The sequence below is a fragment of the Octodon degus genome, unplaced genomic scaffold, assembly GCF_000260255.1.
Source record: "Octodon degus isolate 3935 unplaced genomic scaffold, OctDeg1.0 scaffold00003, whole genome shotgun sequence".
NCBI lineage: Eukaryota > Metazoa > Chordata > Mammalia > Rodentia > Octodontidae > Octodon > Octodon degus.
The window spans coordinates 6,962,498-6,988,337 of record NW_004524579.1 but is presented as its reverse complement, the minus strand read 5'-3'; the positions used below and the strand labels follow the sequence as shown (position 1 = coordinate 6,988,337).

Genomic DNA, 25,840 nt, shown 5'->3' with positions numbered 1-25,840 from the left:
AAAATATGTTTCATCAAAGGATCAGAAAACTTATTTTCTCCATATATCAATGGAACTGTTAAATACTTACATCCTAGGATTAGGAATCCCATGACGAGTAGGCCAATCCCAGCAGGACCAAAGTGTACATTATCTGATCCAGGTCCTCCACTGTTCTGATTTGTGTCCTTATTGCCATTGTCATTTGTTTGTGTACCTTTTCCGGTATCATCTTCATTAGGGGTAATACCTTCTTCTGAGGTCCCAGTAGCACCTCCAGTGTCCTGACCTCCAGTACTGGGAACGGTACCAGAGTCGGTACCTGAACTAGTGCTTGTACCACCCTCCTCAGTTGTAGTACTTCCACCACCACCATCACCACCACCACCACCTTCTCTTTCCCAGCCAGAACCTTGAAGGTCAATGTTAATTGTACCAGTGCAAGTTCTCTGAAGAGAATCTATAACAAAATGGAAGAAATATTTTAGATATTCGGTGTAACAATTGTGCATAACACAGAACTATTTTCATGTTGCATCAGTACTTATTTCCATGTCTTTAGTCCCATCAATTCAGTAACTTCTCAAATTACCCTCTGTCTGACTTAGCTTTTTATGTCAATCAATTATTTTGTTGTTATAACTAATTATTATCATTAGTAACATTATTCGTTGGATTATTTCTTTACATTTTAAGTAGTTGAACATATAATACATATAATGTGAAAATTTTAACAAGAAGCAAACTAAAACCACAAAATAAAGCCATTATAGCCAAGAACAATCAAGGACAACGCCTGTTGATTTTGGGGTGGAATAATCTTTTATCCTTAATTATAATTTCTAAGGATTATTTATTATTTATTTTACATTGATATGACCATGTGGCTCATTTCACATTTCTAATTTTAAAAAATATTCTTTCATGTCTTAATATACTTTTCATTAACATAATTTCTAGTGGCTACATAATTTTATACCAAGAGGACAACAGGGCAACCGCAGAAACACCAGGGCGACACCTAGGAATCAGAGGAAGATTTATTTGCATAGGGATGACAGGCACGGATTGGGGTCATTCCCAGAACATCAGGTCCTGATCTCTGCTGGTCGAGGGCTTGTACTGGATAAGAATCAGGAAGTAAGGGGCAGAATGGCTGGTGCTCTGGGCCCTGATTCTTACAGTATGTATCATAGTGACCAGCCGTGTCTAGGAGACAGAAGCAACCAGAACTGCACAGGAACCTGAACAACTAAGAAACTGAAGCAAGCTGGGGGTGGGGCTGGGGCTGGGGGTGCTCTTCCGCTGCAGTGGTGTAAATTCCCAGTTACTTACTGGAATTGCTGGCAATATTTAATTATTAAAGATAGTGTAGTAGTTAGCATCTTTGTGCACTAAATCTTTTACACTGAAGATGCTTCCTGAGATTATCCTAAATGTAATTATTGAGTAAAAATATAGGAGTAGCTCATTGAAGGTTATTTTGGTTGGTACTGCTACACGGATGTAAGGTCAGTTGCCTGACATTTCACTAACATAACACTAGAACTTTGTGCAATGACTAATATTTTATTAAGAGTCTAGATTTTTCTCAATAAATAAAAAACTCTGAAGGCATGTAACAGTCGTAGCTATAAACACACTGTATATGATATAAAATCCCATGACCTTTCAGTCTTACTAGTTATTGTTTTTGTTATTTTTATTATTCCCATCAGTTGCTTCTAAATCTATATTGTCCATTAAACAGAAGACTGAAGTATAAATTAGTCCAATAACTTATCTAAGATTCTATAATAGGAAATGATGGTACAAGACACCAATCCAGTCTCATTAAAGAGCTAATGATTTTATCCACTAAATTATAATGCCTAATAGCATTAAAAGTATTACTATATAATTCCCAATATGATTACTTTTGTAGGAAAAAAATACTTCTTTAGAACACAAGAATGAACATTTTAACATATGAATATTTTCACATAGTTTCTTCTAGAAGAAAGAGAAGTTAAATTAATATCTTACCATCTATAGATAAAATTGTTCCTTTGTATCTTCCATTAAGCATTTGATACTGTTCAAAGGTAACTTTTTTTCTTAAGGTGAGTATGCCTGTTTTTGAGTCAACAGCTAGCAGGTCACCTGGGTTATTCCCCATTACATATCTGTATTTAAAAGAAAATAGCACAAATTAATGTGAACTATTTAAAAATACCTTCTGAAACATAAAATGTGTTGCTCTAGACAGTCAACATAAAGCCTAGACAATTTTTAATTATGGGAGGATTGCATTTTGAAGACACTACCAGTACTATGTGTCCATTCAGAAGCAGACTGAAGAGTTAGCCTGAGCCATCGCCTCTGATGGACGAGCTTTTCATGCCCACTGGGGTGGCACTATGCTCCTTTTGCTTGTGCTGTCACTTCTGCTTGGTGGCAGCAAAACCACCCCAGAAGCTGTAGACGCTGGGATTTCCTGGGCTCGGCCTAGTCTGCACTATATACGTGTAACAACAAAAACAAAGTCGTGGACAGCAAAAAGGATTACGTGCTTTCATAACCAGGGCCTGTATTCCCTGCCCTTATGTGCTGCTCCTCTCCACTGGCACAGTGACTTTCCAAGACTCTTCTTCAGTTCCAGATTATGTCCTTGCCTTATGCGTTTATCCTATTTTCCTCCTCTCCTCATTGTGACCTCACTGTTTCCCTTCTCTTTTACATACTTGTGCTGCAAATACTGACAGATAAGTGTCTGTCTTGGGCATCGTGCTAAGCCCAGGGAACAGAGAAGAGGTGGAGTGAAGGTGAGGATGCCCTCAGTGAACTCACTGCTGTGGGGTACAAGGGGAACTCTTAACAGTGACAATGCAGGGTGATAACTGCAAGGACAAAAATCCTCGCACTGGGTGAGGAGACTGTGGAGAAAGAACTTCCAGTGTTGGTGACTCCGTTGGTGACAGCTTTCCCCATTGTTCATGATCACAGCCACAGGCACAAATAAATTTGCATGCAGGCATGCACGTGGACACAGAGTTTTAAGGGAAAGACAGACATACAGAATTTAAAAACGGCACAACCTCTGTTTTCCTTTTTCAACCTAAAATTACTGGCCAATATTTGGTGCTGATTAAGATGGAGAAAACAACCAAGGTGAGCTAAGTCTAGTCAATTTCAAGTTAAGCAATTTTGCAATGGAAAAATCAATCCCGTAAAATCTTCTCTGGCTGGAAGGTAGACAGGGGTCAAGGGTACAAGATGGGAAAGACTATAGAATGTAGTCACAGCTAACTGACCAATGAGATTTATAACTACAGTTGTGTCCAAACTTTCTACATACAATTTTCAGTTTTTAGTTTCACATCTTACATCTTGCACACACACACAAACACACATATGCATATATATATATATATATATATCTCACTAAGCAACAACTCAGTAGTTGATGCTTTTTTGCAAATTGAATGATGGTTCCAAAAATAATGGCAAATGTTTTAATTCAGATATGTAAACTTCATGAAAACATTTGTGTTTAAGTTCAGTACATGGTGAAAGCTGAAAACTATCCCTCTTACCTAACAGTTGTTGAAGGTAAATTTGTGTCCTGATCAATAGCTATAAAGTCTCCCACTTTATGATTTGCTCCCATGTTACTTGTTACTGCGAAAGTCTTTGAACCTGGGCGAAACACTGCACCTTCGATTACGTTTGTCACAATCACGGAAATGGCAGTGCTTACGACTTTATATTGAGACATAATTGAATGATGAAATTCAGCTTTATTTCTAACACCAATACTGAGTTGCAGGTTCTTCACAGCTTCATAATCTAGGGGCTAGAAAATACAGAAAAAAATTGTTTTATTATAAAAAAAATTCCAAAAGAATAAGTCCTTTAAGAATAGTAAAAATAATTTCTTACACCTTTTATTATTAAAGGTAAATGCATACAAATACCCAATGTATTACTGTATCAATCTTCAGTTCAATGTAATACATACAAACACAATATAAGAAGGAAAAAGTCCTATTGTGTTATATCCATTGTTGAGAAATTTGAAGAAAATGTGTTATATGAGTTCTAATTTCTCACCAAATTAAAAACAAAATAGCATAGGTAGTCAAACTCATAAATTGTATAGTGTAAAGATAATTTACGTTGGCATATACCAAAGTATGGGTCAACTGGTTTTGAGGTCTCATCATTTGAATAATTTTATTCATAAAGAATATTTTATTTTTTTCTTTATTTTTGGTACTGGAGATTGAACTCAGGACCTTCATAAAAATATTTTAGAAAGTTTAGAAATTTTGCTTTTATAATTGTGACTTTTCAAATAGATCAGGTGATAGAGTGTTACTATACACATAGTATAAAGAAATCCTTATTTTCTTCAATATATTCCAGAAAAAAAATCATTTTGCATTATAGAATTGTTAGGTAGTGATTTCCATTATGAAAGATGATACCAAAAATCATAAATGAGAAAATCTACAAAACTATGCCATTATGCCCTTATGTACCAAATATATTTTTCTGAATTTTCACGTGAGTAATTTAGGTACAAATAGAGATTTACACATTGACTTCACCTATTTGGCTACAATTTTGGATCTTTGTTCTAGTTTTTGCTTTATCCATAACTTACATAATAGTTATAGTAGCATATATACATATGCATCCCAAACATGTCTTTTTATAGTTCTAACAAAGGATTGAATATATTACATTACACCTGGGAGAGCACTTATCATCCCACTTTACATATAGAGACACTGAGAGCTATGAGATTAAATAATTTAAAAATAATATTATTGTGTGGTGTGAAATAGAGTAAGACCCAACTGGCCTACTACTGAAAGAACGCGAATTCCATAGCTAAGAGACCTGGATTGGAATGGTGGTTGTTCCACTTCCTGGCTGTGAGAGCTTGAGTGGCTGCTGTCTCCCCTCGAGCCTCAATCTGTTTATTGCCATATGGGTACGAGATAAGCTAATGTTTAGGGGTGTGGTGAGAGACAGGCTAAAATATCTATATGCTGCTTGAAGTAAACAGAAGCTATCAGCATGGTCCCACTTTATGAAAGTAAAGGAGGCAGAACACCACACCTTCCCATGGTGGAATATTTTGAAGGAAAGAACCAATCAAAGAGGGATTACATTTTACTGCATAGAACACATACTATATGCATTCTGTAGAGTCAACTATTTTATACTTAAAGTATTAAATCTATAAGTCATAGGGTGAAACTTTTGTTAGCTGTTTGGTAGAAGTTAGCTATTTTTTTTCCCATGCATCGCAGACGTAATTCTTCTGTGAGTCAATATGGTGGATCATTAGCACTCAGTCTCTAGTATAATTTTTTACTAAGCCTTCGTCACTAGCTACAGTGAAAAGTGAATATGGTGATTGAACAATGATAGTAATTTAATTTTAATGCATGGGAAATACTTCAAAGAATCAACAGCTCGGATCTCATCTTATTTAAAAGTTTTCAGACATCAAAAGAAAGCACCACAGAATAAAAAGAAAACCCATGGATTAAGAAAAAATTGTAGCTGACTATCCCTCTAGATGAAAAACTTCTATCTAGAACATATAAAGAATTTAAAATAAACAGGGCTCCCAAATCCAAAGCCCCAGATGAATACACACTTCTCACATGAAGAAATGCAAGTGGCAGGGCTGGCGAGAGCTCAGTGGCCTAAGCCCCTGTTTAGGCAAGCACAGAGACCAAGGTTTGGTGCCCCACACCACGTGTGGTGATGACCCCACCCCTGGGTGTGCTGAGCTGGCCACTGAGACTGGGAGTGGAGGCACATGTCTGTAATCTTAGTGCTGGAAAGGCTGAAACAGGAGGATCACAATGAGCCTGAGCTGTATAGTGATACTCTGTACCAAATGCATTTAAAAAAAGATAAAAAGAAAGAAATACAAATGGTAAATAAATATATGAAGAAAAGTTCAAAGTCATTGGTCATTTGAGAAAGGCAAATTAAAACAACACTGAGATTCCACGTCACCCCAGAAAGAATAGCTATCATCAAGAAGTCAACCGATAACAACTGCTATAGGGACTGTGGGGCAAAAGCGATCTTTCCCCACTGTTGGTGCGAGTGCAGACTGGTATAACCACTGTGGAGATCAATGGGGAGACTCCTCCCAAAAGCTAGAATTAGGAGTCCTATTCAACCCAGCTGTTTCCTTCCCGAGTACTTTTCCAGAAGAACTGAAAACATCAAGCCACAGCGATATATGTGCACCCATGTTTATAGCAGTGCCATTTGTCATAGCTAAATCTTGGAAACAACCCAAATATCCATCAAAGAATGCATAAAAAGATGTGGTAGTTTTATACAACAGAGTATTACTCAGTAATCTTAAAAAAGGTAAACTTGAAGCTTTTATGGGTAAATGGATGCAACGAGGGGCCATACTCGTAAGTGAAATAAGTCAGACCCATATGTATAAACATCATATTGTCTCTCCAGTGTAAGAACCTGAAAGAGTAAATAAAATCCAAAAGGTACAGTAGATGCCATGAAAGGGAAAGGACCTGTTCAAAGAGCAGGGACAACTAGAATGAGGGGCAGGAGGAAAAAGAGAAAGAGGAAGGGGAAAAGAAATACATAGGTTTATACACAGGACAGCTTGGATAACTATACTGCTGATTTCTACTGGTCTATTGAAAGGAACAGCTAATGGCTAAATTTTTTTCTTTATTTTTTTTGACGAATTTTGCATGCTTATATCTGGTATTCTGAACAACTAATTTCAAGACAGCAATATATGCAATATAACAACCATTATTGAATTTCTATCATTTTGTTTAGTGAAATTCTGTATAATTTCTAATGGTTTCTTTTCTTTTTCTTCTTTCTTCTTTCTTCTTTCTTTCTTTCTTTCTTTCTTTCTTTCTTTCTTTCTTTCTTTCTTTCTTTCTCTCTTTCTTTTTTTTTTGGTGGAACCAGGGATTGAACTCAGGCCCTTGCGTTTGCCAAGGAAGTGCTTATTCCACTGAGCCATCTCCCTGGCCCCTGGTTTCTTAAACTTTTAAAAATAAAAGAGAAAAAACGTATTGGAGGAATAAACAACTTTCAGTTTATAAGACAAGTACTCTTAGTCCATGAAACTGACATATAATGCTGACATACACAATTTAAAAATTTGCTTTAGAATACACTGAAAACATTAATCTCAAGGATTAGTCCTACTTTATTTTAAGCATAAAATAAGATGCTTATTTAAAATATTTTCAATTTGTATTATCTTTTGGAAGTACTGAACTCATAAAAAGTTTGAAGTTGACATTCAATATCTATTTCCCTGAAATAATATAAGCAGAAAGGTTTGATAAAAAAAGCTTTACATTATATATAATTTTAAAACATAGTAATATTTAGTCTCTCAGTGATTCAAATTCATAAAATGTTAATATTTTATTTTAAGCTTATCATTTTGAAAAGAAGACCAAAAACAAAGCTAGGGGATTCAAGAAAATTACAGCATACCTTAACAACCTTAAGCATTCCCACATTTGTTCTTTCATTCATTTCGATCTCAAACCAATTTCCCTCATTTCCAGAGATAAAGAAAATTACTGCAATCCAGTTCATGGTGAACTCTTCATCCAAATCAATTACTCTAAGTGGGAGCAAGTCTGAATATAAAGCATTCTCTTCAATTTTTATGTCGTACTGAAACAAGATGCAAAAGAATATTCCAAATGAAAATAGTAAGAGATAAGAACTGCATCATGTTTATACCAAAATGATAACCATTGTTTATTATCTAGAAATGACATCTGTGTTTATAATCTCACTTTTCATTGCTTGAATCCATTTTTTTTTTCCTTTTGAGTAAACAAAAACAAAACATGTGTTTCTGTCTTTCACTTACATGTCAGCAAACATGAAAATCAGCAAACAGAATCGTCTAAGTGTTAAAGTGCGATGACCTTAAAGTCACTAAATTTAAAATTTCAGGAGCAAGTACTTACTGCAGACTGCTCCAGGTAAGGGATGTTGTCATTCACATCCAGGATTTTAATGTTGCACTCGCACTCCGCCGACATGCCGTCAGCGCCGCCGTCTCGGTCTGAGCCTCTCACAGCAAGAGAGTACTGGCCATATTGCTACAAAAACACATTGTACACAATATCACACCTGACACAGACAACTTTACTGCCTTCCATAAAGTTCTTTTATAATACAAGCTCAATATTTATCCAAATCTATGATAGAGACAGGGTAACACAGACTCTTGAAAGTCTGTTCATCTCTTATGAATCAAACCAGAAGTTATCCCTTGCACTCCCACTCACGTTTATCCGCATCATCTAAAAGCAACATTCCCTCAAAGCTTCGCTGCTTATTAACCCTAACATGTGCATAGGTTGGAAAAATGCATAAAGTATGGAGTGGATCAGAGTGACCCAAGAGACAGGGTTTTACCAAAGGTTTAAGGCAAAAAAATTCCTTGCTTAGTATAAGCCAGCCGCTGAGTGTGCAAGAAAATTAGAGAAGGCAATTCGTTTGTATTTTAGGGAAGTAGAGAGTTGTGGCGATTGAGATATTGATGATGTGTCTATATTTTATTCTGTGCAGTGGCGCTTACCTTTTTATAAGCTGCCAGAAGCTCTGGAGCCCTTTCTAGATGTGTACATAAGTGCAGGCTCATTCAAAGTTATAAGTGCGAATTTTGGGCATTCACACTTAGAAACAGCTTGAGATTGGCTGATGGCCCTGGAGTTTCCGATAACAGCAGAGTTCCTCTACGTCTGATACGCTCCCTTTTTTTTGAATCTTGGATACTAAAGGAATCTCACTGTTCTGCTTAAGGAAGTTTGGAAAAGCTAAACAATCATTTTATTCTAATAGGAGCTCTCCACAAGTAAAAGAGGATGCTTAGCTAATTTAGAAACATAATATTTGGACCATTAAAAAATAAAAATAATGTGATCTGCCTAAGCCTATGAATCATTAATAGGGACCTTGCCATTTCTAGATGACTATAATAATTACAGTAAAATGTCTTTAAATATCAGTCAAAAAATAAAGCATTCTCACTTACACCTCTAATGGGCATGTAGGTTTCCTACCTTATATTTAAAGATATGTTCATTCTTTTAAAAAAAGAAAAATTAGGGATTTTAAAATCAGGAAATGGGACCCCATAATGTGATAGAAACCATACAATGTTATCTCTAACCTATTAACTATCATTAGTTATCATTTGTAAGTGAAAAATTCGGCATGGAAGTTACTTAGTTACTATCCATTTTTCTGATTCTATGATTCATTTCCAAAAGTATGAGTAGTTGGGTTGTCAATAAGAGTAATTTAAAAGGAAAACAATACAGAATTTTGCTGTCAAGAGAACTATAAATATTCTTGGAGCCTCTACCATGTTCCTATATACTGTGGTTTATTGAGATGGGGAAGTAGTAGCAAGCATTTCTCTATATTTTTATTTTATTTTATTTATTTTTTATGTGTTTAGTACAGGGACTACAGGGTCTGACTACACATATTGGACTCATAGTGATTCTCCTGTTTTCAGCCTTCCAAGCGCTGGGATTGTAGGCATGCACCACCACACCCAGGCTCACTTGCTGTCTCAGTGTGCCCTGGGAGCGGGGTCAGCACGGCATGCTGAGGATCAAAGCCCAGCCGCTGTGCTCTGCCTAAGCAGGTGCTGCAATCCACTGAGCTATCTAGCTGGCCCGCATCTCTACATTTATTTCCTTACAGAACACACATTTTTAGAAATGGAATTTTGTCTCTTACCTTCTTCAGATTTTAATGTGCTTTCATTTTATAGTTTTTTTTTAACTTAAAACCAATCCTATTCAGTTGATTAAATGAAATATATAGAAATAAAATGTAATTTAATAAGCTGCATTTTTTCATTTAAAATATTTCTCATTATTAATGGTTTGTGAAATGGTACGTGAATAAAAATTTACAACTTTGCTTCCAGAACCAGTCCCTTCAAGTAAAGACCCATGTAGAGAAAAAAATTAACCTCTCGGTCTAGAAAATTATTCATGGTTCGGACTTCCCCAGTGTATCGGTTGATGATGAACATAGGTGCGTCAGAAGGCTCCTGCCTTATGATCTTGAAAGCGATTTTTGAATTCAAATTATTTGGTTCATCTGCATCAGTGGCATTGAGTCTCATCACCAGGGTATCTAGGAATGAACAAGATTTATCGCAAGTGAATAATTTATATTTGTGTGACATGTACAGTGTAGCATACTACCTTTCCAAAGATATGTTAAAGTGAGTGGGTGCATTTTACTACCTTCCCCTTTTATTTCTTTTTCTTTTTCTTTTTCTTTTTGCAGTACTGGGGATTGATTGAACTCAGGACCCTGTGCTTGCCAAGCATGCACTTATTCTACTGAGCTATCTCCCCAGACCCCCGTTTTATTTCTTCAACATAGGACCGTTTTAGCTCCTTTTCTCACCTTTGTCTTGAACAAAGGATCTCGTTTTACTAGGATCCTAGATGTTACTATAACTAGAAAGTGAAGGAAATATACTCTCCTTGCTTTCTAGTCTTTATTTTAGTATAATTTGTTCTGATTTTTAGCATGCTTACAATAAAACATAATGATATTAAGGCCAGATGAATTTTTTTCCTGACTTTAATACTTTTCAGATGTGCTGTTTCCATGTCCCTAATAGCACCATTTTCATTAAGTTAATGCAGCAATTAAATAGCTAACATGAGAAGCATATACAAAGGTTCAAAACTGAGTAATGGACTTTTAATAAATACGTATCATTTCATTTCAGGTGGTCTTCAAGTGTCAAGTACCTAGTAAATGTAAAGAAACATTTGTTTTGACCATGCGTACTGTCCTGTCCTCTTATTTCCTTCAGTTAATTTTTCAGTTAATTGGTTTTAATGAAGGATACTAAAGCACAAGAAAAGTTGTCAATATTCAGTCATAAACTAGAATTCTTTTCTACCCTCCAAAACATTTAAATACAAGTTTTCCACAAGTGTGCTGGGCATGTCATCCCCTCTTCTTTGTCATTCTCCTCCCTTTCTTTCATCTTCCCTCTCCTTCTTGGCTCTTTATTAAAACTTATTTAAGAAGAGGGGGAACAACAGGTATTTTACATTTATTTGATAACAACAAAGTCACGTGACTACAAAGTAGACTGTGTGGGACTGATTTCTCAGAGTGACTGCCATTCTTGCTGGCCCTTCTTCTCTTTCCCATTCCCAGGCCCTATTGATCACTATCACCTTCTGTTCTTACTGCTTCCCACAAATGAGCAGTGACACATGGTCTCTGTTTTTCTGTGGTTGGTTTCCCTTAATATAAAGGTTCTAAGATGTTCAGTAATGGGCATCAAAAATTCAGAATGAGTGAGTTAGTTCTGGATCTATTTCAGCATAGCAGGAATACTGGCTAAAACAATCTATGATGTATTTCAAAATAACTAGAACAGATGAGTATGAAAGATTAGCATGATTAATGGTTAATGAGGTGAATAGGCTTATTTTGAACTGCCCTGTATTCTATACATGCTTGGAATTGCCATGGGGTACTTCATAAAGATGTACAAATGTTATCTGTCAATTAGAAGGTGGACTAAAAGCTGTGTGGTCAGAAGTAGAAGGGACTGCTCTTCAACACCGCAAGCCTGGATGGCTAAGTTCTCAATTCATGCCCTTTCCACTACTGTGCAAAGTCCAAAAATGTCCAAGTCACTCATCACCCTTGTTTCTTTTGCTCTTTCTGTATGGCAGACTGGAGCTAGTTCCGTAATTGAAGGCACAGCCTTCACATGCTTTCCTACAGCATGTCTTTTAACACTCAATGTTTGTTTCAACACAAGTCTGTATTTTCCTGGCTGTTAAGAATGATCTTGAGGTCAGTATATTCTTGCTTACCTAGTAAGATAAATTACTTACTCGCATTGGAATTTTCTTCTATTTGTCCTATAAATGTAGACATGGAAAACACTGGAGGGTTGTCATTTATGTCCAAAACCCTGACTCTCAGTTCAAGAGGATTCTCTAAATCTTGACCAAGTGAATTCAGAGCCCTGCAAACAATCTAGGAGAGGAAAGAATGATTGTATGGTGAAACATATTTATTAAGTTCTACTTTGGAGGGATATTTTGTAGGTGGGAAATTAAAAGAGAAATAATACTATTATTTCCTATTAGAATATAGGTACATACAATACCTACAATCAGTAAGAGAAGGCAAATATGAACACAAAATGGTTTTTTAAATAGGCAACATGATAAGCTATAGTAGGAAGGACTCTAATTTTATAGAATATACTAAGCCTTGAAAGAGAATTTCAACAGATGGATCTGAGACTTGGTAAGGTGTTCCAAGCAAAGGGATTCTTACTGGGAAAGAAATGGAGTGATGCAAATGCTGTATTTGAAGTAGGAATAAGACAGGATTGGTGAGGGTGTGTGGAGGAGGGCCTCATGGGAACTCAAAGAAATGCAGAATCCTTAAACTACGGAGTGCCTATGTGGGTGTTTGCTATTGTTATTTGAAATGTGCACAAGTATCATGGGAGTGTTTCACATGAGTGCATCTTTTGTATACAAACATTATACTTTTGAAAAGCTGAAGTTTGGCTTGCTGATTTGGAGAGATCTTGGGGGAGCAGCATGGGGTTAAAGGTAGAACTTTAGATAAACGGCAAGGAATTGAAAGGCCGGGAATTAAAGGAGTCCTAGGAACGGGGAGTATGAGCAAGAGCAGCAAATGCATCTTACTATTGGCGTTTCAGGATTTGGATGATTTGGGCTTAAACAGAAGAGATTACAAAATTAAAGAAGGGATTCTTGTTTCTTTTCTTTGAAGTAATAATAAGTGTTGGGCGCCATGATGGAAGGAAATGGAAGAGGGAAATGGGGTAAGCACGAGAGAGGTGACAGAGCAAAGTTGATGGAATTAGATTTCTGAAGAAACAAGTTTTTAAGGGGCAAAGAGAACACTTTGAGATAATCTTGGGAAACAGTAAAAAGCTAACTATGCTTCTGAGCTGAATGAAAAATGCTTGTTGAGGAGAGAGTGTTATGGGAATTTGTGATAGGTGGCCACAGTCTTTTGGGTGAAGTGTTGAGGTCAGCTAAATGGAGTTGAGGTTCGGGAGGCAGAGAGGGCTTGAGCTGGGTGTGAGTTCCCAAGAAGAACAGAGGGAGACGAGTGAAAGACGGATGCCTTTCCAAGACTCATGTGGAGCTCAGGCGAGCTCAAGCAGTGCAAAGTTACAAAAATTCATGTTCACTCTGAATGGAATCCTTCAGTGGCTTCAGAATCATTGCTAGGGATTGGAATTCAAAGAGTCTGGGCCAGGGAGATAGGTCCTGAATTTGAACTCTGTTACAGAAAACAAAAACAAAAACAAAGAAGCCAAAATTTTCAACTGGAAAAAAAATTTAAAATGAAAACCTAAGTTAGTTACTTGTCTTTCCAAACAAATATTCTGGTTTCCTATGAGGGCTGACTAGTGGCTGACATTTTTGCTAACACCTCATTAAAAAATATTACCTCTTTTTTTTTTTTTAAATTTCTTTGTACCTGTCAGTGTGCTCCTAAATTGAGACACCTAAAACTATCTAATATTGTGACTTTTGAAATCAATCATGCATGATATGAGTTTAAGATATTTTCCAAGAACACATATGATAACATGAAACCTACTTACAATGAAATAAGGGGTGACCTCTCGATCAACTATAGATGTTATATTGATTTCACCAGTTTTTTGATTAATAATAAAGATGCCATAAGGCGGCTGATCAATTCCTACTCCAGAGATGCGGTACGTCACTTGTTGGTTTGCAGCACAATCGGAATGAATCTGTAGAGAGAGCGCAGTGGAAATATTACACAGGAGAAATGAAGAACCCCACACTCGACAGATAATAGGGACCTTTCTTGAGACTTGCTCAATGTGCTGGCCTTGTTTTGGGGAACCATTGAAAACAGAACATCCTTCTGTTAGATGTATATAATAATTATTGCATTTTCAGTAACAACTGTATAAATACTACAGTATTTTTAGTAACATCTGGAAATGTAATAAAATAAATTCAATTTCTATGATTCACTTTAAAAAAAAATGTATTTAGTACAGGGTCTACAGGATCTCACTACACAGATTGGACTTGTAATGAGCTTCCTGTTTTCAGCCTCCCAAGTGCTGGGATTACAGGTGCACACTACTACGCCCAGTCTCAAAAGAAATTCAATTTCTATTTCTCCCAAACAACAAAGATGTAAGGTATCACCCTAATACATCTAAGGCTATGCAGTCATCACTGCACATTTATACTTTGATTTTTGTTTAGCCATCACTTAATAATACTGTTTAATGACTGTTCAGAATCATGCTGCTTGGATTTACAGCCTGTCTTTTTTTATTTTGAACAGTTCTGTACATCTTGGTTATACAGCCTCAGTGTCACTTTTATATAGTAGATGTTACACAGTAGTGCAATTTTTGCTGATTATACTGTACAGTGCTGTAGTTTTATTTACTGTCACACATTACAGTGCTGCATGTAGGAGTTATGCAAATGAATGCAAAGTCATCAAATTGGAGTTTATTTTGACCTTTTTTGTGCTGAGTTTTATAATGTGCTCACTATATACACAGTTCCTTATTTAGCAGCCAATTCACTTGACGATTGGGGTGCAGGAATGGAGCTTGCTTGAGCTATAGATTTAAATCTTTAAAAGTATGAAGTGTTGCAACAAAGACTGAAGTGAATTTATATACATAGAGGCTTTTAATTCTGAAAATAGGGATGGTATGCTAGGAGAAAAGGAAAGAGTTCAGTTCACTTTTCCTGAAATAAAATACCATATGATGGGCCGGTCAAATAGCTCAGTGGATTAAAGTGCCTGCAAGCAGGGGCAGAGGCCAGTGGTTTGATCCCTGGGCCTGCTGTGCTGCCCCCCGGGGTGCTGAGATAGCAATTGAGACTGGGCATGGTGGTGTGCACCTGTAATCCCAGCTCTTGGAAGGCTGTATACAGGTGGATCCCTGTATGAGTCAAATCTAATAGTGAGACCCTGAACACCCTGTAGACCCTTCCCTAAAACACACACACACACACACACACACACACACACACACACACATACACACACACATACAGACACACACACACACACAAAATATAAGCAAATCTTACTGAGGAGTCTCTGTGTATATCTGTATGTCTGTATTTGTGTTCAGGACTAAATACATATATTTGTGTGTGCATGCATGTGTGTGTTTTTGTAGAGGAAGGTAGAAAAAATAAAAGTAAAAAGACAGTATGAAGGGGCACATTTTGAATGTTCCTAAGAAAGCACAGAAGTAGCAGTTCAATCTTAACAGGTTACAGAGCAAAAATGGCACAACTTGAAATTCCTCTGTATTTGCTGCATGTTAAATTCATCCCTGAATTCATTTTTAAACTTGAATTCACAATTAAATTTTTTATTTCCTTTTTCAATGAGAATTCAGAGCAACATACGCTCATGTATACTAATTCTGCCATTGAGGTGAGCTGATGTGGAATTGTTTGTGTGAATATGTAATTTTTAAAATTTACCTTTTTAGGAACTTTAGTTTTCATAACTTAAATCATTATAGTGTCATAATATAACTTCTCAATGAGGAATGCCCACCGATTCTTTTGAAACGTCAACCCACCCATCTGTTTCTCTACATGTACGCTTTGGGGTTGTCACGTACTTTGGCAATGGGGTTTCTCTTTGAGTTGTCTTCGCCTTCGCGACAGGCTGCAGCAAACTTGATCCATTCACGTTTCTGTCTTCTCATTGAATGCCACTTAATGGTGCCATTCTTAGCATTATAATCTCTTACCTTGATAAGTAGGATAAAGCAATAACATGTATTAATTTCGTTTATAATTTATATTGCTCTGTCTCTTTTGGAGATGGAATAATTATATCAGAAAGAGAGGTTCTTCAACTGGAAAAATTGATAATTTTGATAGTCTCTTAACCTCAGCATTACATTAACTTTATTTTTAAGAATGAATTTCCTTTATAAAATATGTTATTCCTAAACCATTGCTTCTAAGTTTGGAATCAATAAATTTATTATATATTACCTGGATTCGAAATTCACTGTTCACTTCAACTACGACCTAGAAAAACAAGATAATCACAGTAATTTTTTATTGAATGCTTTGCAATTGATATTATTAAGTCATTTAAAAATCAAACAACTCTCTTATAAAAAATATGTGCATTTCATCTTCATAACAAATGCACTACTAGTATCTTCATTTTATTTTGTAAAAGTATAGATACATTTTTGCAATACATTATAATCTCTATTTTACAGATAAAGAAGCTGAAACTTGGATATTCACTTATGGCTACAAACAAACCCACACATTTTAGCTTAAGTTTTTGCTCTGGTCTATTCTATTGAGTAAATCACTAAGTAAAACTTACAATGGAGAATAAATATTACTTCTTTGAGAAGTAGAACATTTCTGGCTTAAATTAAATTTCACATTGTCCTGTAATTACGATGATTACATGTATCATCACCAATGGTCATACTGGGGGGAGGACACTGAATGACCTAGAAGGCGGCACATGTCACTGCAATGCTATCTGTAGAGGCTGTCTTGGGTGCAGAAGGAAAGGAAATTAATGCAAATGCAGAGCACTTTTCTCTGTGTTGTTTGTGGGTACGGGACAGGGAGGTGGGGAGCCCTTGTTTTTCTGTTTGGAAGTCATTTCTTCACAGCACTGTACACACCTGCTATCTGTTTTGCACTTCCGTCAGTGAAAGGTCAGAGCCTGCTGTTTGCTTTGGATCGCTGCTCAGGATGACTAAGAAGCCTTTCTGACTTCATGAAGCTGGGTCATTCATTTTCCCATGAGAGGCAATTTAGGCAGAAGACCAAGTAGGTTTCACCACAGAGTCAGACTCTCAATTGGATGAGTAATTAAAAAACTGCCATGTCTACTTAAATATGTGGCTAGTTCACCTAAGCTTATTTTCTTTTGCTCAGGGTTCAGAACACCCTAGACACAGACCTTCAAATGTGTAATGAAATAAAAAGATTACAGGGTGGAATCAGGACATTTTCAACACATTTTTCTAAATTCTCTGAACTTTCATTTGCTCATTTGTAACATGAGTTAGACTAACTTATGTACAAAGATCTTTTCAGTTCAAGCACCAAATCCCTGTGTACCACAGGACAATACTTAAGTATTCTGACTGTGGGAAAGGTATGCTAAAATTGTGGGTTTGAGAGATTTTTTGGACAATGGTTAGTAGGACTGGTGGGAAGAAGCAGTGATTATAGGCTGAGAGGGTCAGGTCCTCTGTGTCCAGTCAGGCAGGAGGGGAGGAGGAGCTAGACGGAGCACAAGCAGTGGGAGGCGCAGGGAAAGATCAAGGGTGATCTATTTGGTGGATGGAGTGGACTCGGAACTGGATGGGGTGAGGTAGTGAGGAGGGGAAGGGGAAGGGGGGCTCACAGGTGGTGACAGCTTTGAAGAAAGGGCCTGGAAGCAAAGCAGTAGCAGTGTTTGGATCAGAATGCAGTGAACGAACTTGAGATGCCAGGGAAATGCCCAGGAAGATATTAAGCATTTGGAAATAAGCATCAGGAGTCTGAACAGAAGTCCAGCCTGCGCCTGTGGATTCGAGGTACATCTGCTCAGAGAAGGCAATAGTAGAAATCATGGGAGAATTTGGAATTTCTAAAGTTGGAAGACAGCAAACAAACAGCCTGTGCTGAGGAGGACAGTAGGGAAATTCTTACATTTGTACAACTGCCAACAAATATAACACAAACAGAAGTCATAGGAACAGAGGGAAACTATCATACATTATTGCAGTTGTCAAAGGCAGGGGAAGCTAGGAGGTGAATGGATGGGTGTGAGTGGAAGCATCATGGGGTGCAAAGGACGGCTGAGCTGTGTGGATCCTGGCCTGAGGCTTGCAGTGATCTTCAAGAGAAATTTCTAGTTAAATGGAAGAAGCATTCACCTGAAATGGATTAGGGAAGAAAAGGAGGGATGAAGACTCATTTTTCAAGAAATTTGGTGATAAATAGAAACAGAAACACAAAATGATAGAACTAGAAGCGGGTCTTAAGGAAATTCTGCAGAAAAGGAAGATTTGTTGATTTTTGAAAGTTGACAAAGGAAAGCAGGAAATTTTGATTTAAAAGAAAAGAGATTCCAAAAGAAGGTACCTACTAGAAGTGTATGGGGAGAAGAGGAATAAAGCAGAAATGAAAGGACTTGAAGATGGGACAGGAACATGGAAAGGAGGGGTGACAGCAAATTAGCTGGGAAAGGAAAGTTGAAGCACGCTCTTCTGAGTGTCCTAAGTCCTATAGCTAGTTTGAGTTCAGAAATAATCTGGTAAGGGAGATTTCCTTAGTGACAAGTGGGGAGGCAGGGAAATCAAGGACGTATCAGCTCTGTTGCCTACAGATTTTGGGCAACAGATTTTGGGGTGGTCACTTAGCCAATCTGTGCCTCAGTTTCCTCATCTGTGCATGATACTCCAACACTTGGTAAACCTAGAATTCTGCAAAGCAGTGGGCAACTCACTTGAAGTGAATCTTCACTGGCTTTTTCCTTCCACTATTTTAGGAGTCAGCTCACTGATGTTATTAAAGCCAGAGGATGCAAATCGGAGAGTTAATTTAGTGGTTCCTAACTGCAGTTAATTTTTAGCAGTTTTTGATTTTGAACTTTATTTTGTTTATAACAAAAATAGACTGGAGAAAGTAATTGTATTAGGAAAACAGATTATATCTAATATTGGGTAGTCATAATTTGTTAAACATCAAATTCTAATGTATTTGTTAACTCTTATGTAAGTCAGAAGGATACACTTGAAAGAAAAGAAAAAATATAACTTGTTTTTCAACTACCTCTTGTTTCTTTCTTTTATTTTACAGTACCGGGGATTGAACTCAGGACCTTGTGCTTGCCAGGCAAGCATTTATTCTACTGAGCCATCTCCCCAGCTCTCTTTCTTTCTTTTGCACTGCTCTGTCATGGGCCACCATTCTAGGGCTGACAACAACACAGTGGCTTGATTCCTCCTATTTGTTCATTTGTTTATTTCTTTGCAAATACATATCATTTGTGGTGTATTATGCAGATCCAAGGCATCATTAAGATTTTTAAAGGGCCAACTCAAAAAATAGTATGGTAAGCTATAGACGAAAGTGTCAAGTAGATTCAATATTATACCATAAAAGTGTTAAAATCCAACATGATTATTTCCACAGTTAGTGTCTTGACAACTTTTAGGAGCGTGTGTGGGGAGGGAAATGGAAACCACGCCCACACTGCCCGCTGTGCCTCTGCCCTGTGTGCTTGGGCACTTAGCAATCTTGTCATGGTGCAAGGTGCTGCGCTGATGTGGATGTGAGTCAGGCACAGACCCTGCCTTCAAACAACTCGCTGTCCAGTAGTCCTGCAATCACTGGGCAGCTAGTAGTTGGGGAAGATATGGTTTCCCAGTAGAGGAGTGTAAAAGCCTGTGCTGAGTCCTTGTAGACCAAGCAAGAACACGGACCAGCTGCCAATGACATTTGAAAAATGTCTGAGCTGTCAAAGTCCATTAAAGAAATCTGAGTGCCTAGCATAACCTGCGAGGGTGGCATGACCCAGCACTCGGGAAGGGTGTTACTCAGCTGGGGCAGCAAAAGAAAGAAATCTAGGTCCAGGGCCACACAAAGCAGCTTCCTGCTTCTATACGGGACAGTCCCGGAAGACCCAAGCTCTCCTCAGCAGGACTCTCCTGAGCGCTGAGTGGAGTCACCAGAAATTAAGTACTCTGGGCAGGGACCACAGTGTCACTTTTTAAATTAGCAATTCATCTCTCCAGAGGGGGCTGATGTTGGCCCTCAGGGCCAGGTCTTCAGATTTAACATGACAATATTTCCCGGCGCTTTAGATTTTCCTATCATTACTTAAACACAATTCGTCAAACATCAAATTCTAATATATTTGTTAACTCTTCTGCAAGTCACAAGGATACACTTGAAACAAAAGTAAAATATAACTTGTGGCAAAATGTTTTTACTCTGTGGCAACTCCAGTAAGTTAAGTGGCAGCAGATTTATATTCTTTGTGAAGGTAAAAAAAGACTGATCCTAAATCTGCTTTGAAAATAATAGAACTTTTACAAGACTATGCCAATGAAAATTATTTTAATGTAGTTTATAAGTTTCACTGAATGGGGAACAAAGATACAGTCTCCATGTCTATAAAATACTTTGCTGAAATACTAATCTCTATAATGTGTATCACCATAAGGTGTGCATAACAAAGCCTGGAGACTCCTCTGGATCGTCTTGTCTTCTGTCTGTGCTGGTTCTTAAGCCCGTCCTTTTATTTAGGGGACAGAGAACACAATTAAGGGAACTTAAAACTGTCTGGTTCAAATAACTTGATGAGCAATATGAAAGTAAATAGTATTTTCAGTGCATTTTAGCCTGAGTGTGGAAAGTACTTGAAAAGCTACTACTCATATACTAGAGGATTTCCACCAAGCTCAAAGTATGAAGTTAACATCAGATAGAGGTTTTTTAAAAGAATCAAGACATTAACCTGTAGGAGAAGGAGAAGGTACTATGACAAAATGAAAAAGCAGATCATCTATGCCAATAGATAAAAACAGTTTCATCTTTTTTTAGCTTAAGCTATAGAAATTTGCCTTCATAGCAAAAGATCTCATCAGGCCCAGCATGACTGTGATCACTGGTAATCCCAGCACTTTATGAGGCTGAGGGAGGAGGATTGCACATTCATGTCCAGCCAAGGCAATTTAGCAATTTAGGGCAAGCCTGTCTCAAAAAGAAAAGAAGGAGAAGGAAAAGAAGGAGGAGAAGGAGAAGGAGAAGGAGGAGAAGAGGAGGTGGGGGGGGGGGGGGGGGGGGGGGGGGGGGGGGGGGGGGGGGGGGGAGGGGAGGGGAGGGGGAGGAGGAGGGGAGCAAGAAGGAAGGGGAAAGTGGGGAGGAGGAGGAAGAGCAGGAGGAGGAAGGGGAGGAGGAGCAGGAGGAAGAGGAGGAGAAGGACGAGCAGGAGACAGAGAGGTTGGGGATGTAGCTCAGCACAAAGGGCCTAGGTTGATTCTGCACTGCAAAAAAATTTTTTTTCAGATTATATACCTGTTAATGGATTAATTGGACTTGGCAAGGTTGCAAGTAATTTTCAAAAATCATTAGAACTCTAGAAATTCTACTGGTTCTGTTTGCTTTCCCATGGTGACCATGTTCTTTGTTTTACTATGGCCACAACCTTCCACCCAGATTTCTTCATTAGGTGTATAGGTAATGTCATTCTCTGGTGGAAAGAAACTACTGTCTAACTCTTCTCTCCATTGTATACACTGATGAGAGAGAGAGAGAGAGAGAGAGAGAGAGAGAGAGAGAGAGAGAATTTGTCTTGCAGAGTTATAGCAAGTGTGAACCATTGTGTCATAATGCAGTATCAGTGTAGCAATCTTGGCCACTTGAGGAGTAGCTCTGCTTTTTGTTTTTATTTTCATTTTTTTTTTTTTTGCTTGTTGTGCTGAGGATTAAACCTAGGGCTGTTTTTCACTGAGCTATATCCAGAGTGCTTTTTATTTTTATTTTTATTTTGAGGCAGGACCTTGCTAGGTTGTCTCCGCTGGACTCGAACTTGCACAGCTCCCGTCTCAGCCTCTGGCTTGGTAAATTATGGTGCCAGGTGTCTGCTGTGGCGCCCAGACCCTCTGCTTCCTGCCTCCTGATCTACCCACTGCTGTGAACGAGAGATAATGCTTTCACAGGTTTAAGCGGCTTTCACAACATGCTGTGCGCAGTAGTTGCCTGGTTCTCGCATGTTTGGCCTTAAAGCTGCTATGAGTTTTAAACTATATTCCTAACATGAATTCTCATTTATCTGCTTGGATAAATGCAGAGAGAAGTACAATTTCTTCATGAACACCATTTTTTTCTCTTTTGGTAAAAGTGAGCAACTAAAGGGAGAAAGGAAACTGGAAGAGTTTGCTGTAGTCAGGGTTGTCTTTAAAGGAAAAGCAGTTTTAAAACAACACATATTTAACTCCAAAACTGCCTGGTAAAACCAGCAGTAAAAATAAATTATGGCCTTAGAAAGTATAATATTTTATAAAAAGTTATTATCAGTATGAAAATAAAACATCTAAGTTCATTATATGTTTCTTAAAGAAATAATTTCCACAAGGCATATTAGAAATTTACAGCTGATACCAGAATAAAATCAAATATGGCTAAATACTTTGTATCTTTCTAAAGCCAATCCATAAACAAATGATATCCTAGCTTAGAAAATCAAATACAAATGCCCAGAACACTTTTCCCCTAAAACAGAAAGTTCTATGAGAATAAATGACTTTAGTAAAGTGACAGATTTTACTGAAGAATGACTAATTAGAAAGTGGCTTTTTAAAGGAGCTTTATAGGGTGTAATTCATCAGAAATAAACTAAGAAATAAGTCAAATATAGATTCAGTGAAATTTAGTATTCAAGTCTCCCCTAGAACTTTCATCAGTTGAAATCATACAACAATCTTCAATGAGTCAAACATATAAAATTAAAAATAAAGTATTCAATTGTTTGGCGACATACAATGTTCTGATAGGTCACATACTGTATGATGCTCCTGAGTCCCCTGCCACGACCCAAGTTATGACATCAACTAATCTTAAAGCGCCATTAAAAAGTCTGCAGAATAGAAGTAATTGTTGAAGGGCAAGATCAGAGCTAAAGCCACTGTGGTACTGATGCTCATTTATAGCTGGCTTTAATCCCTCTCAGTTAATCAACTCACCAGCATACTATGAATGAAAGGCCTAACTTGTTAGACAAACCCACCCTTCCAGTTCAGAACTCAAGCAAGTAGAGACAGATGCATACCGTATTTGCCTGGGCCATTTGCTTGACACTAACTTCTCTAGGCTATATGAACCTTACAGTGAGAGAGACTCTGACTTTAAATTTTTTCCCAAATGTGAAGCGGATACAAAATATTGATGCTGCTCTTAATATATACCATCTCTGAAAAGCGAAGACTAGCAACACGGAAGAGAGGCACTGTCTAACCGCGGGCTGCATATCTTCCTGATAAAGTGGCTACTGACTTTCTGGTAGCAAGCACAAGGACAAGGATAGCTATGTTTACTTCTTAATTACAGTCATTTTTCCTCACTGTGTTATTCATAAATCTCTTAGATTGTCATTTTTAAAATAAAAACATTGCTTTAAATCGGATTATCATTATGCGATGTGGGGCTTTTGATATAGCCGTATGGATTCTAATAATAAAGTAGTGAGATCACTCAGATTGCCAGGACAGTTGCCGATGGCTGATTTTAATTTATAAGGCTCCTGTTTCATCTTTAAAAAATTGTAGTGACTTTGCCACCAAAGATACCAAAAGAATAGAGATATGCTTAGGCTGAAATCAGGACACACTGTTTAACTTTTAGTGTAAAAAGTCCACCTGCACATGAGACTCTGAAAAACTGAGAGAAACACCCGCAGTTTAATATTTCCTCAGCATGACTTCGCAGTGACTTTGACATCAGGTTTATAATACGATGAGTGTACGTGGAAGTGGTTAATACGATCCGGAGTCTTCAATTAAGGGGAGAAACACTATTTAAAAATTTACTTCATAAAAATCACCTTGTTATTAGCATAAACTTTTAATGGGTTTAGGTCAGCAGCACCTCTAAGTAACATTGTCTACAAAGCCCTCACTTGCTTTGGAGGAGGCTGAGGCCGCAGGGACCCCCTGCGGGTCCCACTTACCAGGCAGAGGAGCAGGACCGCTGCAGTGAAGGGTCGCCGGTCCATGGTTGCGGCGGCGTCCCTGACATCCAAGACCAAGGGAGCTTTGTTCTTCTCTGTTCTTTTTCTTTCTCCCACTCAGCTGGCGTCTGATTCAAATGATTTCCCAGTAGATGTTCTTACTCGCCGGCTTTCAGGTGTTTCTGCCTTCCTCCGGGAGAAGGACTGAGGTACGTATAACCAGTCTGGATCCCCACCCTAAAAACTTGGGCTGGTCTCCCTGAAATGCTTGACAAGATCATCATTGCTCCAGGTAAAAGCTTAGGGACACACCCTTCTTCCAGCTGAAAGCAGCTTTCCACAGGCTGAGGAAGATTCACAGCTCTGCTGAAGGTTTTCAGTGGCAGGCATTTCAAGTGGCCAAACTACAGAGTTATGCAATTTATGGGGGCTTCTCATTCTGGGCTTTATTTATGAGGTGTTTAATTTTTCCCATATTAAAAAGGGAGGGAGAAGGTTTGGGTGCTCATATAATTCAGAGGATTATCGGGCTCATGTTCAAGCCAAACCCTCAAGACATGGTAGAAAATTACAAGATTTCCATTTTAGCAGATGTTAGGAAAGATCTAGCTATTTTCTAAGCAAAAAAAACAACAACAAAAAAACAAACAAACAAACAAAAAAAACTAGCATTGAGACTGAGGAGTTTTTTGAAAGCATAGTTCACTGAAGCAAGTCTATGTAAGGTTAGGTCTACATAAGTCATAGTTCCCTTTGGGTAGCCAGCCTGACTCTCATGGAAGTCTCCATTTGCTCTAAATGAATACGTTCTCTCTCCAATTATTTTTTTCCTTAAAAAAATATGGTCCTTTTCAAACACTGTAACACAAAACTTAAAATATTTAATCACTCAACTAGATCCAAAGTAAGCAGTGAAAACCACCCATGAAACCTGCTAACCACTTTCAAAATGAAGGGCCGTGCTTAGAATACGCATGGAATCCCTGAAAGCTGTTCTCAGGTGAGATGTGTCAAAAGTCAGCGCCAATTTCCAAGCCCAGAGCCAAGAATCCACATAGTGAGCCAATGAGAACATAGGAGCGCGCTGAGGAAACAGCTGCCCACACATGCAGATGCAAAGCCGGGTGCAGCCCCGAGGCTTCTGAGAACAGTGGGCCTTCCAAGGCAGGGCCTGCACGCATTGCTGGGGCCTCTTCTCCTTACCTGGCTGTACTCACAGTGTGAGCTGCAGAAAGCCTTTAGGCACTGGATGCCTTTATAGTTGGAAAGGCCGGTCTGGAACAGCAGAGCCATTTGATGAGATGTTGGTTATGGTCCAAGGACGCCAACAATGTCCCGGAAAGGGACAAAGTGTCTCAATGGACAGGCAGTCTATAGGGTGCTGCCATTTTACTACAGTCATGGCACAGGTTGACAGTGGTTTGAAATGTCATCTCAGAGCTCAGAGGGAAGGCAGAAAGCTGCTTGGGTTTGCTTGCAATGAATAAAAATTATAAGGCTTGGTTGATGTGAATGAATAAAGTAAGAGGAGACGGGCAGGCCGAATTTCTCACTAGTCAAGCAAAATAGAATGTGAATGTGGACCTCTGAAGCCCAACCCTCACTCCACCCCTAACTGAGTGCCCTGCTTCAATAATCCTAAAAAACTAGAGAGATTTATAGGCGAGCTTTCTAGAGAAGGAGGGTGGCAGAACTCAACGTTGTGTTACAGCAGCTGTCCTGACAGTCACATGATAGCTAGAGACATTAAGCATGGCTTTCTCTCTTTCCCTGTCTTTTTTCTTTATACTCATTTTAATGTCCTTAGCATAGTGCTGTCTAGTAGAACTTGCTGCGGAGTATAGTCTCTACCTGCGCCATCTAAAATGGTAGCCATTTGCTATACAAGACTATTGTGCATTTGATTATGGATAATAAGACTGAGGAACTGAATTTTTAACTTTTCTTTTTAAAAAAAATTTGTGTATTTTTGTACATGGTCTCACTATGCAGCTCAGACTTACAATGTTCTGCCTGTTTTCAGCCTCCC

The 25,840-nt window shown here is 38.1% G+C and overlaps 1 protein-coding gene across 1 annotated transcript in view; it reads right to left on the bottom strand.

Annotated features, from left to right (window-relative positions):
- The window catches only part of Dsg1 (desmoglein 1), a 33,912-nt gene extending 9,920 nt beyond the window's left edge, over positions 1-23,992 (bottom strand). Inside the window, exons 1-11 of the mRNA XM_023714086.1 lie at positions 23,812-23,992; positions 16,107-16,142; positions 15,725-15,856; positions 13,682-13,837; positions 11,916-12,060; positions 10,007-10,173; positions 7,980-8,114; positions 7,492-7,677; positions 3,555-3,814; positions 2,005-2,144; positions 71-439 (exon numbers count right to left, since the gene is read on the bottom strand). Of these exons, the coding sequence (XP_023569854.1) occupies positions 71-439; positions 2,005-2,144; positions 3,555-3,814; positions 7,492-7,677; positions 7,980-8,114; positions 10,007-10,173; positions 11,916-12,060; positions 13,682-13,837; positions 15,725-15,856; positions 16,107-16,142; positions 23,812-23,856 (1,771 nt within the window). The 5' untranslated portion in view covers positions 23,857-23,992. The remainder of the gene's footprint in view (positions 1-70; positions 440-2,004; positions 2,145-3,554; positions 3,815-7,491; positions 7,678-7,979; positions 8,115-10,006; positions 10,174-11,915; positions 12,061-13,681; positions 13,838-15,724; positions 15,857-16,106; positions 16,143-23,811) is intronic.
- Between the last annotated feature and the right edge of the window lie 1,848 nt (positions 23,993-25,840).